Source organism: Notolepis coatsorum (assembly GCF_963971535.1).
Source record: "Notolepis coatsorum genome assembly, chromosome: 5".
In the NCBI taxonomy this organism is placed as follows: domain Eukaryota; kingdom Metazoa; phylum Chordata; class Actinopteri; order Aulopiformes; family Paralepididae; genus Notolepis; species Notolepis coatsorum.
This window is the reverse complement of record NC_140169.1, coordinates 191,978,349-191,992,809: the sequence shown is the minus strand read 5'-3', so window position 1 is coordinate 191,992,809 and position 14,461 is coordinate 191,978,349. Positions and strand designations below refer to the sequence as shown.

Genomic DNA, 14,461 nt, shown 5'->3' with positions numbered 1-14,461 from the left:
GACACAAGTCATATCGACAATACGACAATAAATCAAGTCTATTGAAATTAATATAATCAAATAGAATTGTATTGGATTGAAATTAATTCAACTGAATTTAAGAATAATAATATTGTGTCGTCATCGTCTAACTCGGCTTTCTCTCGCTTCACCAGATGGAGTGATCTCAGTCAAGGACGTCGACCTGGTGATGTCAGAGGGACTTGAATGCGTTATGCCTTTCTGGGTCCCATGGAAACAATACACCTCAATGCACCTGAAGGTATGACCCCCTCAACAATTTTTTTTATTTTCCACTTTTTCCACATGAAACAATGATGATAAACAAGACTTCACAGGACAATAACAGCAATAATAATAATAACAATAATGACAAGATAATTAATTAAATCAAATCAAATATATAAAGGAAGAACATAAAATAGAAAATAGAAAATGGAAATAATAAAAATAATAAATACAGAATATAAAAAAAAAATTATATTGCCACAGTCACTACAAAAGACATTTCTTCCTCTTTATTTTAAATTTGTTGGACTTGTTTTGTTTTGTTCTTGATTTATTGTGATGTTTCTTCTTGACTTGTTTAAAGGGGCTATGTACTATAAATGTCATTTTTCAGTCTCTAGCATTGTATTATAGTAATAGGAGTTCGTATCAATGTGTTTTAGTGTCTAAATACCATATTGGCGGATTGCTCAGATTCAGCCCAGCCCTTTCCTCCTCCAGTAAATCAGGCCATTTTGATTTGAAGGCCTGAGTCACGTCATTCGGGCTCTGGTAGCGCACAGTGATGCGATTGGCTCTGTGGTTGGAGCTAATGCCGCCCCATTCTACCTAGACTAGACAGCGAGTGGAGGAAGCCACTTCCTCAGCTGCGAGGCGGAGTGGGGCCGTGGCGCTCTGGAGGGAGAGAGGCAGAGAGAGATGGAGAGAGAGGGGGCACTTGGGGGGGGGGGGGGGGGTACCTGCCGCCGCGCGCCACACACCCACAAACAGGAGATTGAAAGAAGAAAGAAAAAAATAAAACACAAGCTGCCGCGTCTCATCACCGAGAGCCGAGAGGGAGAGAAAGGAAGAGAGAGGGAGGGAGGGAGAGAGGGGGCCTTGTCATTAACGTCTTTCTCTCTCTCTCTCTCTCTCTCTCTCTCTCTCTCTCTCTCTCTCTCTCTCTCTCTCTCTCTCTCTCTCTCTCTCTCTCCCACCCCCTCCCTCTCTCTCTCTCTCTCTCTCTCTCTCTCTCTCTCTCTCTCTCCCACCCCCTCCCTCTCTCTCTCTCTCTCTCTCTCTCTCTCTCTGCCGCGCGTCACCGAGAGGGAGAGAAAGGAAGAGAGAGGGAGAGAGAGATGGAGAGAGAGGGGGCACTTGGGGGGGGGGGGTACCTGCCGGCCGCGCGCCACACACCCGCAAACGGGAGATTGAAAGAAAGAAGAAAAAAAACACAAGCTGCCGCGTCTCATCACCGAGAGCCGAGAGGGAGAGAAAGGAAGAGAGAGGGAGGGAGGGAGAGAGGGGGCCTTGTCATTAACGTCTTTTTTCTCTCTCTCTCTCTCTCTTTCTCTCTCTCTCTCTCTCTCTCTCTCTCTCTCTCTCTCTCTCTCTCTCTCTCCTCCCCACCCCCTCTCTCTCTCTCTCTCTCTCTCTCTCTCTTCTCTCTCACTCTCTCTCTTCCCCCCCCCCTCCCTCCCTCCCTCTACAGTGCAGACTGTGGACTGACTGTCACTCAAAGTGCTTATGGCGGAGCCAGGCCATAACAGCCTGATTTCTTGAGGCTGAAAAATTATGGTTTTGAGTACTTGATTAGAAATATAAAACAATGCATTTTTTGGAAAAAAAACTTACAAATGTCTTCAATAGACTAACAGGAATTGTGTAAAGTTGCCCAAATAGTGCTAGGAATAGCAGTACATAGCCCTTTAAGAAAACGTATCCGCCAGCCCATGGGGACATTAACGTGTGTTGTCGGGCCTTACAAATACATTTGATTTGATTTGATTTATGAGCTTAAAAAAAGGGTGTGGATGCCCGTAATACTTTCTGAGTCTCGTGCGCCGAACGACGCTGAATCATTCTGTACGGCGGCCAATTTCTGGGGCACCAGCCAAATACCGTTCATGAATGTTAATTTGAACGGGAGCAACCGCTCTATCAAGTGAAGCTCTATCAACTGAAGCTCTATCAATTGAAGCTCTATCAACTGAAGCTCTATCAAGTGAAGCTCTATCAACTGAAGCTCTATCAATTGAAGCTCTATCAACTGAAGCTCTATCAAGTGAAGCTCTATCAACTGAAGCTCTATCAACTGAAGCTCTATCAATTGAAGCTCTATCAACTGAAGCTATATCAACTGAAGCTCTATCAACTGAAGCTCTATGGTGGCTCCTCTACCGTCCACCTGTTGAAGTGGCTGAGACCACCAGACCGTTAGACACCTGATTATATAAGAGGGACGAGGAGCTGAAAGACCACCCTCCTCACGTGGCTCACATGGCTCAGCGTGTGTGTGTGTGTGTGTGTGTGTGTGTGTGTGTGTGTGTTGTGGTGTGTGTGTGTGTGTGTGTGTGTTGTGTGTGTGTGTGTGTGTGTGTGTGTGTGTGTGTGTGTGTGTGTGTGTGTGTGTGTGTGAGTGAGTGCGTGCGTGTGTGTGTGCGTGTGTGTGTGCGTGCGTCGTGTGTCCATCCGCCTCCTGAGTCTGTGAGAGAGTGAGAGTGAAACGTCAGGTAGATGGAGAATATCATAGTGGAGTGTGAAGCCCAGAGAGGGGTGACCCTGACTGTGAGTGCAGTGCACACAGAGAAGAGAGAGAGAGAGAGGAGAGAGAGAGAGAGAGAGAGAGAGAGAGAGAGAGAGAGAGAGAGAGAGAGAGAGAGAGGGAAAGAGAAAATGCTTTGCTGGAACAAAGCTGTCTTTTGATGAATGCCCTCCTTCACACCAGTAATCCTAAACCAGGGGTCCCAGTCAGCAGCGCTGCCTCTTCTACCGGTACCCACACTTTTGTTTTGATTCAGAGACACGGTCGCGAACAACACACACCTTCAAAGTTCAAACTGCTGTCCTCCACACCGCCAACGTAGCAAACACAAACAACAACCTCTAACAAGTTTGAACCGTTACAATTTCAACATCAATGGTTCCCTCTCTTTTGTGATTATCTCCTCTGACATAACGCTGTAAAACTGAGAGAAACCAGGAAATGTCAAATGTTCTTTTTTTTTTTCCTTCTTTTTTTTTATAAGGGGGATAGGTGGGGGGGGCATGCTCTCCAAAACGTACCCAGGCCTATTCATGTTGTGACTGCATGTCCTCAAAGCAGTCCAATCAGATACTAGAGCACTCAGACCTTCTCTCTCTCTCTCTCTCTCTCTCTCTCTCTCTCTCTCTCTCTCTCTCTCTCTCTCTCTCTCTCTCTCTCTCTCTCCTCTCTCCTCTCTATCTCTCTTCTATCTCTCTCTGCTCTGGATGAATGGCTGGCTTCTCCAAACTAGGCGCAGGAGAGCACTAACCTGGGTAGCTGAGTCATTTATCAGAAATAACATGAGATGTGACAAACTAAGCAAGTTACTTTAGCAGAGAGAGAGAGAGAGAGAGAGAGAGAGAGAGAGAGAGAGAGAGAGAGAGAGAGAGAGAGAGAGAGAGAGAGAGAGGAGAGAGAGAGAGAGAGAGAGAGAGAGAGAGAGAGTGAAAGAACAAAAGATTAAACATTTTGGATACATAATACAAAATATACTTTGATAATTTAAAACTATTCAGATAGAAATGCACTTAATGTAGTGCTGTACGTGTACAGCAGCTTTTACACTTCAAGTCAGAGTGATAGAGAGAGAGAGAGGGTGATTAGAGGGCTAGCTGAAGATGTGTGACTTTAAATAGCGCATGGGGTCCCTCCCACACAAAACATGTCTGAGAGACTGTGGTTGGGAGGTAGATGGCAGTTTTCACACAGCAGTGCTTGCCTATAGTCTGTCCCCCTAATGTTCATGTAAACATTCAGAGTTCAACCTGTCCGTTCGGTTAAAGACACAGAGAAAGAAAGAAAGAAAGGAAAGAAAGAAAGAAAGAAAGAAAGAAAGAAAGAAAGAAAGAAAGAAAGAAAGAAAGAAAGAAAAGAAAGAAGAAGAAAGAAAGAAAGAAAGAAAGAAAGAAAACACTTTTTAAGCTTTTACATGAGCTGACATGGTTTCAATATCAAGTTCAAGTTTCAAGTTTCTTTAATAGTTATCATACAGAAGTACAGAATACTTTTATACAAAATGCTTCTTTCTGTTGCGCTCCAGAGACTGTGCTAGACAAAAGATAAGTATGAAATAAAATAGTATAGCATGTAAAAATAGAAGTAAAAAATAGAAGTCACGTACGTAGACACAGTGTTCAGTATATACATATGTACAATGTTCAATGCAGAATAGAAGTAACTGAGTTACCATACAATATACAATATACTATGCAATATACTAATATACAATATATTATATAGTGCAAAGTAGAAATGGGATGAGGTACAATTTAGGTACAATTTACAGTAAGGTGTAATGAGGTATGGGTTGTAGTGCAAATTCTTTGCCAATAAATATAAATATAAAGTGTGTTTAAGTGTTCTAAAGTGGGTGCTGCAGTGAGTTGTTTGTTTAAAGTGAGTGTGTGCGTGTGGATGTGTGTGCTGTGAGTGCATTTGATGGTTGTTACATAGTGTTATTGTTCGTTGAGCATCCTGATGGCCTGGGGATAGAAGCTTCTTCTGAGTCTCTCTGTGCTTGCCATGAGACTCCGGTATTGCTTGCCTGACCGCAGCAGTTCAAAGAGGCAGTTGTTTGGGTGGCTGGAGTCTTTGATTATTCTCTTAGCCTTACCCATGCACCGCTTGTTGTAAATGTCCTGGAGAGTGGGAAGCCCCCCTCCAATTGTGCGTTCGGCTGAACGGGCCACTTTCTGTAGTCTGCTACGGTCTTGTGCGGTGCTGTTCCCAAACCAGGAGGTGATATTGCCAGTCAGGATGCTCTCTATTGTGCATGAGTAGAAGTTCTTAAGGATCTTCTGACTGACTTGGAACAAGAAGCCTGGGCAAATGTTCGACTCACATCAAGGAACCCGGACCATCAACAAATGAATCTTAACTATATTCACAGGACATACTTGATTCCTATAAGACTGAAAAAAATGGGTCTTATACAAGACTCCAAATGCTCTTTATGTACAAATGGGGACGAGGGGACATTTATGCACATGTACTGGGACTGCCCACCAGTTAAGATATTCTGGAAAGAGGTGACCCAGCAATTATCAAATCTCTTAACTTGGAATATACCTGTACACCCCTCTGTATTACTGCTGAATGATGTTTTTGAGTGTGCAGTATACCCACAGCTAAAGAGATTGGTTTTATCGGGTATCACAGTGGCTAAAAAGCTGATAGCATCACGATGGTTCCAACCGGAAAAAATGTGCCGAAAGGTCTGGATTATTACATATCTCGATGTGATCTATCAAGAAATATCTACAGCTAGAATTTTGGGTCTCAATGAATCCAAAATGACATTGTGGTTAGAAGTGGTGGAGAAAATAAAAGCTAGCATATAATGGTAATGTCTGGTTAGGAGCGAGGGAAAATGGATGGATTATCCAATGGGGGGTCCGGGAGGGGGGGGTACGAGCTGGAGCATATGTGTGTAGGTTTTTAAATAACAGGTATTAAGGGTATATCCTATATATGACAATTAACTAAAATGTGATTTCATTGGATGTGCACTGTCAACTAATGCTTGTATATCTTATCGTGTGTTGTCATGTTTGTTTATGTGTTTGTTTAAAAAATAATAAAAAAATAAAATACAAAAAAAGGATCTTCTGACTGACTTGGAACTTCCTTAGGCGCCTGAGGAAGTAGAGGCGTTGCCGTGCCTTCTTCACAACACTGTCAATGTGTGTGGTCCATGTCAAGTCCTTGGATATGTGGACTCCGAGGTACTTGAAACTGTTCACTCTCTCCACCGGTGCCCCGTCGATGCTGAGGGGGCAGTAGTCCCTGACCCCCGACCTCCTAAAGTCCACAATCATCTCTTTTGTTTTGCTGACGTTCAGGGAGAGGCAGTTCTCCTGACACCACTGCGACAGATTCTTTACCTCTTCCAGGTAGGCCCTCTCGTCGTTGGCAGAGATCAGGCCCACCACTACTGTGTCGTCAGCAAATTTGATGATTGTGTTGTTGTTCCACTGTGCCACACAGTCGTGTGTGTACAGCGAGTAGAGGAGGGGACTCAGAACACAGCCCTGGGGAGCCTCTATGTTGAGCGTGATGGATGAGGAGGTGCAGTTGCCTGCTCTCACCACCTGGGGTCTACCCGTCAGGAAGTCCAAGACCCACTGGCAGAGGTCATAGTTCAAGCCCAGGTCCCTGAGCTTTGCTATGAGTTTGGAGGGGACTATGGTATTGAATGCTGAGCTGTCAATGAACAGCATTCTCACATAGTTTCCCTGCCTCTTGTCCAGGTGTGATGCTGCTGTGTGCAGCACATGGGCTATGGCGACCTCCGTGGACCTGTTGGGGCGATATGCAAATTGAGATATGTATAATATCACATCTTGAGATATGTATAATATCACATCTTGAGATATGTATAATATCACATCTTGAGATATGTATAATATCACATCTTGAGATATGTATAATATCACATCTTGGTGCCGGTCTTCATATTAACAAACTTCCACGTTATACGTTTGTTTGACAGACTAGACAGTCCTCCCTGAAAACCTTGTGGGAGATCTTTTCAACGTAACTCACCAGGTAGACACCAGTTAGACAGCTCAGGCCTAATGCTGATTGTTCTTTATCTCCTCAAGGAGTCACTCCTCGTTGTTTGTCGTAACAATGTCAACAAACTGTGAGACACAGCTACTTTATTGGTGCACCGTGTGTAATGATTGGCCTGGCGTTACCTTGTGAGACGTTATGCCTCACGAGAAACGGGAGGTTGTTTATAGGATCCTCATTAGCTTGGTGTTTGACTTTCAGATTTCATATACTGCAGTCTGTAAGTAATTTGGACTCTGTAGTACACCGGCACATTGGATTTGAAATGGAACTATTACTATGAGGTTAAAAGTCAGACGTTCAGCTTTAATTTGAGGATGTTTTCCATCCATATCAGGTGAACCATGTATGAAATGTAGCAATTTCTATAGTCTCTACCCCCAGTAGAACAAATGAACATGAACATAAATAACTGACTGCACTGTATGATGGAGAGCCAGGGAATGTCTGTGTGTTCTGGTCATATGTGAGACTGAAAGTGACTGAATAGTTTGTTCATTGACATAGTAATAATGGGTATAACCGCATGTATATTTATATATTCAATGTGGTGAGATCTATGGTATTTTCCCGACTGTCTCTCTCTTCACAGGTATGGAGGACTATATGAAGAGGTACAGAGAGGGCATGACGAGGGTTCTGACCGCCTTTGGACCCGTTCCTGAGTTCTCTGGTGAAGCAGCCAAGCGCATCACTGAAGTATGTTCCACTAGTTCAAAAGCCTTTGGAATTTACACCAGTACAAGTGGCGGGGTTGATCAAGTAGATCAAGTCAAGTCAAGTCAAAGTTTACTGGTCACATACACTTTATACACATACAAGGGCAGTGGGATGTTCCTCCGGCGAGCTAGACTGTGTGTGCATAAAAATAAACAATAATAATAACTCACTCAATACAACTCTTAGTAAACTCACAATACCAGGTCCCTAATATAAACAGTTCTAAATAAATAAAAAATAATGTCTACAATTTATGTCTACAGATTCAGTCAAATGTAGGGAACGTTCTGTAAGGGAACTCTTTAGTTGTGCATAACTCAAGGTGAAATGTTCTCTCAGACCAACACTCACCCAGTGCTCTGCTAATTAGTCATCACTAAATCACATGCTATCACAGGCTGTTTGGATGTCTGCCACTCTCTTAACAGAGGTCATCGTGTGAGGACACCCTGACCAAGTGTTTGTATTTATTTGGTCTTTGGGGGAGGGGTGGGGTTTAGGGTCTGCTGAAACAAACAAATTGCTAATATAATGATCATTAAGAGAATCATTGGTGTGTAGAAATATATATGAGGTTAGACGTGATGCCTTAGTTTTTCAGTTTTCTCATGACCCGTTTCTCCTTCCACTGTCCATCAAGGTTTTCTAAGAACTACATGTAGGATCCCTGTATGATAGAACTTACAAGTCACGCATAATAAGCTGGTTTCAATGGTATATGCAGGTTATAGTGAATAGGTCATGGTGTATGTGTATATGTGCATGTGTATAAATAATAATGTACACAGTATATCACGTAAAACATTGATTGATCTAGGTACTATATAATGTGTTTACTGTGTAGGTATTATAGAATGTGTTTACTGTAGGTACTATAGAATGTGTCTGAGTAAGAAAAATGAAATTATATCACTTGGGGGATGAAGTTAATCTCAGTAGTGCTACAGAGTAAAGCTGGGGACCAATAGGTTAGCCAGAAAACTGATGGGGCTACACTCCAGTCGGTACAAACTCTGAAATTAATGCTGAAACCTACTTTGGGTGCACTGGGGAGTAGGTTTCAGTGTTTATTTCAGAGCTTGTACAGACTGGTGTGTGGCCTCATTGACTTTGCATTGGTTCGGTGGCTAACTAGCAGGAGCTGTGGGCGTCCAGTACGAAGAACAACATGGATTGTGTTGAGAAAGGACTCTATTGATTGACAACATTATTTATAAGTAGGGAGAGGGGGTCCTAGGGGGCCCAAATTTTGAACTTACCCTTTAAACTCTCCTGAACCAATCGGCGGGTCCAATAATGTTACTCAGATCTAGAGCACATAGTTCTAAACCAGAGGATAAATTCCAACGTTTGTGGTGATATCCATCCCAGATAACAGGGAAATGTGAATAAGAAGGGACTCGTGACATCATAGCTTTTCACGTAAATGGAATGACACCCGCATAGCAAGACAGCATTTGTTACCGACATGCTATGACTCATGTGAAGCGTCAGAATCAGCAGATGAAGATTAGGTCCATGGAACTGACCTCGGATACAGATGAAAGTGGTTCTCCCAACTTTCTCAACTTAAGTGAAGTTAAGCAAGAGTTTTAATGAGTTAACAAGGGATTTGTTGGGAGATAAAGGAAGATAAGATAAGATATTCCCACACAAGAGTAGTGATATAAGATAAGATAAGATATTCCTCTATTGATCCCCTTTGGGAAATGCTGGCATCATAGCAGCATGGGGGAAGGGGAGGTACAGGTATGGGAAGGGTAATAGTAGAAAGACATAAATATAGGCAATCAATTTTGAAAGATTAAACAGTATAAACAAAGGTGCAAGATGCAGGTCTCTATCAGGTATAATATACATTACAATTAGCGATGTCCCGATCGCATTTTTTTGCTTCCGATCTGATCCCGATCATGTGATTTTGAGTATCTGCCGATACCGATTGTTCCCGATCCGATCTTTCACATTAGTAAGTAACCAATTTGACGCATTTTTGTCAGAAACTGGCGAAGCTCTGTTGCCTCAATAGCCCCTCGAGCGCGGTGGCTCACATTACATTCACACTGAGCCCCTGAGAATGTGCTTCATACGAGAAATATTCAAAGTTTCAATCTGTTTGCACATTAGTATACATTCACAGTGTTCGACTTACGTAATGATTTGCTCCATTTTGGTCTGAAACACCGACAATAATCCTCACAAAGCGAATGTTGACGTTATCCAGACGAACGTTAACTTCATTCAAGCGAGGCATTGCAATCAATACAGCTGTTTGGCAAAGCACCAGCCACCTCCCCCATTCCTTTGCTCGCTCTAGTCACATAACGTGACGTATTAGATTGGTCCTGTTGAACGCAGCTCTGTTATTTCCTCCATGCGGAACGTCTGCCTTGCAAACATTGCAACTGGCTATTGCACTGGCTTCGGTTTCAATTTTCAAATGCTTCCAAACTTCTGACATTTTGTCTAGCTGCTCCGAGTCATCAGGTGGACATAAGTTACATAACCTACCAGTGTTGCGGGAGCGACACGTTGTGAGCTTGTAGGTCTGCTATTTTCAGCATACGTCACTGTTGTGCGACGGTGTAAATCAAAGGAAATGCGTTTGTTTTGGCAAATTCTTCTGCTCTGTGCGACAATAAATAAATGAATGATGATATGTAATTTAAAGCCAAATCTAAGGCCTCAGTATGAGTTTAAGATGTGAACATGGCCAGGTTTGTTGAATAAAATTAAAAAAAAATTAAAAAAAATGATTTACTCCCGATTTTTTTTTACCGGTCCCGATCTTCTGAAAATCATGTGATCGGCCCCCGATCCCGATCACGTTGATCGGATTGGGACATCCCTAATTACAATACATATACAGTAGGCAATCAAAATAATTGTATCTGAATATATATACTATGAGTAAAAGTAAACAGTATACACAAGGTGCAGATAGAGGGTCTGTACCCTATCAGTCATAATATACGTTATAGTCCGTGCTAGGGATGGGCATTTTTTTTTTTTTTTTTTTTTGTCTTTTTCCCCCTCCATTTTCCTCCGATTTTCTCCCATCCCAATGTTAGTCGTATGCCAATTCCCAGTCCCTTCCTGGTCGCTGCGCTTTACCCCCCACAGTCAGATCATTTGGGCGAGTGGAGGCTACCACGTGCTTCCTCCGACACACGTCCAGCCAATCACCGCTTCTTTTCACCTGGCAGCGCGGATTCTCATTGAGAGGGCGTAGCGTGTGGGAGGACCACACTATCCCCCTCACGTCCAATCCGCGCTTAGCAGGCGCCCCGACCGAACTGTAGGAGTCGCTGTTTACAACGACCCGGACCCACCCCGCCAGCTTCTCCCACCCTCTGATACAGCCAATTGTATCAGTGCAGACGGCCAGCCAAGCTGGTGACAACCCCGGAGCTGTGAGCTGGATTCGAACAGGCGAACCAAGCTCACAGCTCCGGGGCTGGTGACGAACGCAATCTCCGCTCGACCACCTAACCGCTAGGGATGGGCATTTTAAAGAAAAATCCAGATCGATTGATCGCATGCTATACTCGAGTGATCGTGTATTACTCGAAAAGGGGATTTTTTTTTAATAATAATAATATATATATATATTATTTTTTTGCTTAATTTTGTTCATTCACGTATTTGTTTAAGGAAACCAACAAACAGTTATAATCTTACACATACATGTGAAACAAATATGTAAAAAAAAAAAATAATAAAACTAAAACTAAAATTCATTAAAATTATTAATAATTTAAGATCGATTTTTCTCATAGCTACGAGTCACACCCATCCCTAGTCTGTGCAGGTTCTTGGTGGTTAAGAGTCAGACTGTTAGGATTAGGTGGCGAGGGAAGGAGAGGAGAACCCAAAATGCGGAATGACAGGAGGCAGAGACGGCAGGATAACGTGTAGTGACTGACTTTACTGAGTAACACGGCACGTTACAAAAGAACATAAACGAGGGGCGGTTAGGTGGCTGAGCGGAGATTGCGTTCGTCACCAACCCCGGAGCTGTGAGCTGGATTCGCCTGTTCGAATCCAGCTCACAGCTCCGGGGTTGTCACCAGCTTGGCTGGCCGTCTGCACTAATACAATTGGCTGTATTAGAGGGTGGGAGAAGCTGGCGGGGTGGGTCCGGGTCGTTGTAAACAGCGACTCCTACAGTTCGGTCGGGGCGCCTGCTAAGCGCGGATAGGACTTGAGGGGGATAGTGTGATCCTCCCACACGCTACGCCCTCTCGATGAGAATCCGCGCTGCCAGGTGAAAAGAAGCGGTGATTGGCTGGACGTGTGTCGGAGGAAGCACGTGGTAGCCTCCACTCTCCCAGATGATCTGACTGTGGGGGGTAAGTGCGCAGCGACCAGGAAGGGACTGGGAATTGGCATACGACTAACATTGGGATGGGAGAAAATCGGAGGAAAATGGAGGGGGGAAAAGATCAATAAAAAAAAAAAAAGAAAAAAGAACATAAACGAACTGTGAACTCGAAAATAAAAGGCAACAAAACGGAACACTAACAACACTTACTTAGACAGAACAACAACAGTGCAAGGACGGCGTAGACAGGAACAAGGGGTAACCGGAGGTAATGACGCCACAAGGAAGTAAGGACAGAACACACTTAAATACAGAGACTAATTATGATGAGCAACACCTGGCAGGCCAGGCCAAAACACATAATCAAATAAACACCAAACTAGACACAAAAGCATTATCACAATAACACAACCAGACAGGAAGACAACATCACACAAGGGAAGGGAAAGCCAACAACAACAAGCATAATGAAATCACATTAACACATTGACCAACACAGCAGGGGGCGCTGATACCCCATTCATTGCCAGGTCTTTATTCAATGGATATAGTTTTAGACTGTGACATTTGCGAGTGCTTAAAATATATCTTATATTATATCTATGGGTCTAATAACGCCGTCGGGTCTCAGTGAGCTGCTTCTAGTCAACATTGCAGAGACAGATTGTTTTTTCATCCATACATTTCCGTTTTATACCGTTTTGAATAGAATATGGTTTGGGTGTTTTTCAGTAATTCCAGGAAAAGGCGAGAAAAATGTATTTTACTGTAATCCAGTCATCACGTTGTAATTTTTCGGCTGATTATCTAATCATCCTGAAATCAACGCTAGATTATCATAATTATGGCTCCTCGTCCATACATGAAATGACCGTTGTAGCGGGGCGCCCCGCCCACCCCCACTGCAGCCAATGGTAATAAGCACATACACCTGACCTACACACAGATAGCTTTGATCGCGGTAGAAATAAATGTCAGATCAACGATCAAATTCATATATGATGTTCTTCCCTTGTATCTGATGTAATGCAAAAGAGATAATCCAAATATCTTTATAGAAGAAAAGTTGAGATCCAAGGCAGCTCTACAATTTTAAAATGCCTTTATTAATTGGCTTACATTATTTAGAAAGTTTTAAAATACCGACATGTTTCGGCCTACACATGGCCTTCTTCAGGGTGTTGTAACTGTGACAAAACAAAACTGTAACTAAATAAAGAAAAGAAAAAAAGGGAAAAAACAGAACTCTGGGAGAGACTGAGACTAATTACAATGGGGGACAGCTGGTGTTAAATGGATGAAGGCACAGCATATTCTTAACTTGATATAGTTAGAATACAATCTACTTATAAGCTATGTCTACGTTGAAGGAATATACAATAATACTAAATAGAAATAAAAAATTAGTATATATGTATATATACACACACACTCAAAATATTGTAACAACATAAGGAAATGAGTCAAATCAAACATAGAATAGATCAATAATAATATCAAAAATATCAAAAACAACAATGTAAGAGCATTGAGTAATGCAAGACAAAAAATACTACTATATAATGTAACCTACTTAGCCTATAGAAGTGACAACATGTCCATAGAGTCATTTAAACCTGCAAAGAGGTGGCCTGTAGTCTATCAAAATACAATAAATAACAATGCATAAATACAATAAATAAATAAAGTGTTCTACTGGCCTATAAAAATGACACCATGTCTATAGAATCATTTAAACCTGGGAGTGAGGTGGCCTGCAGTCTATCGATCCAGCGGCTTTCTTTCTGGTTTAGAATTCTTTGTCTATTTCCTCCCCTAGACGTGAGTGGAACACTGTCAATGCCGATAGCTGTAAATAAAACAGAGGTACTTTGGTGAACATCATGAATATGTTTAGCCATTGCATAATCCATGTTGTTAGTTTTGATAGCATATTTATGATCTGCCAGTCGATCAAGTAGGCGGCGTTTCGTACGACCAACATAAAAAGAGTCACATTTGGAACAGGACAGTATATAAATAACATGTGTCGTTTGACAATTAATGAAGCTGTTAGAAGTATATGTCTGTTTTGTAACTGGGTGGGTAAATCCTTTTGATCTTATCACCACATCGCATTGTTTGCAGTGACCACATCTATACGTTGTATAGGAGGCTTGGGTAACCATGTCGATTATTATTATTATTTTTTTATCTTTTTCCCCCTCCTTTTTTCCGATTTCTTTCTCCCATCCCACTGTTAGTCGTTATGCCAATTCCCAACCCCCTTCCTGGTTGTTGCGCACCCCCCCCTACTGTTGGTCCGGGAGGCCGGAGACTGTCACATGCTTTCCTCCGACGCATGTGCAGCCAGCCGGCAGCCAGCCTGGCAGCACAGATTCTCACCGGGAGAGTGTAACGTGTGGAAGGTCACACTACCTTTCTCCAGATCCTACCCCCGCTGTGCAGGCGCCCCGACCGAACTGTAGGGGTCGCTGTCCACAACGCCCAGGACCCACCAATGGCTTCCCTCCCCCTAACTCAGCCAAACGAGTTAGTATAGCGATCAGCCCAAGCCAAGGCAATGCTGACTCTCCGGGAGTCGAGACCGCAGCCTCTTGAACCATGTA

The 14,461-nt window shown here is 42.9% G+C and overlaps 1 protein-coding gene across 1 annotated transcript in view; it reads left to right on the top strand.

The window, feature by feature from the left end:
- Window positions 1-14,461, top strand: part of cryl1 (crystallin, lambda 1) — a 140,109-nt gene that overhangs the window by 121,859 nt on the left and 3,789 nt on the right. The window contains exon 8 of the mRNA XM_084314525.1: window positions 7,401-7,507. Within this exon, the coding sequence (XP_084170651.1) occupies window positions 7,401-7,507 (107 nt within the window). The remainder of the gene's footprint in view (window positions 1-7,400; window positions 7,508-14,461) is intronic.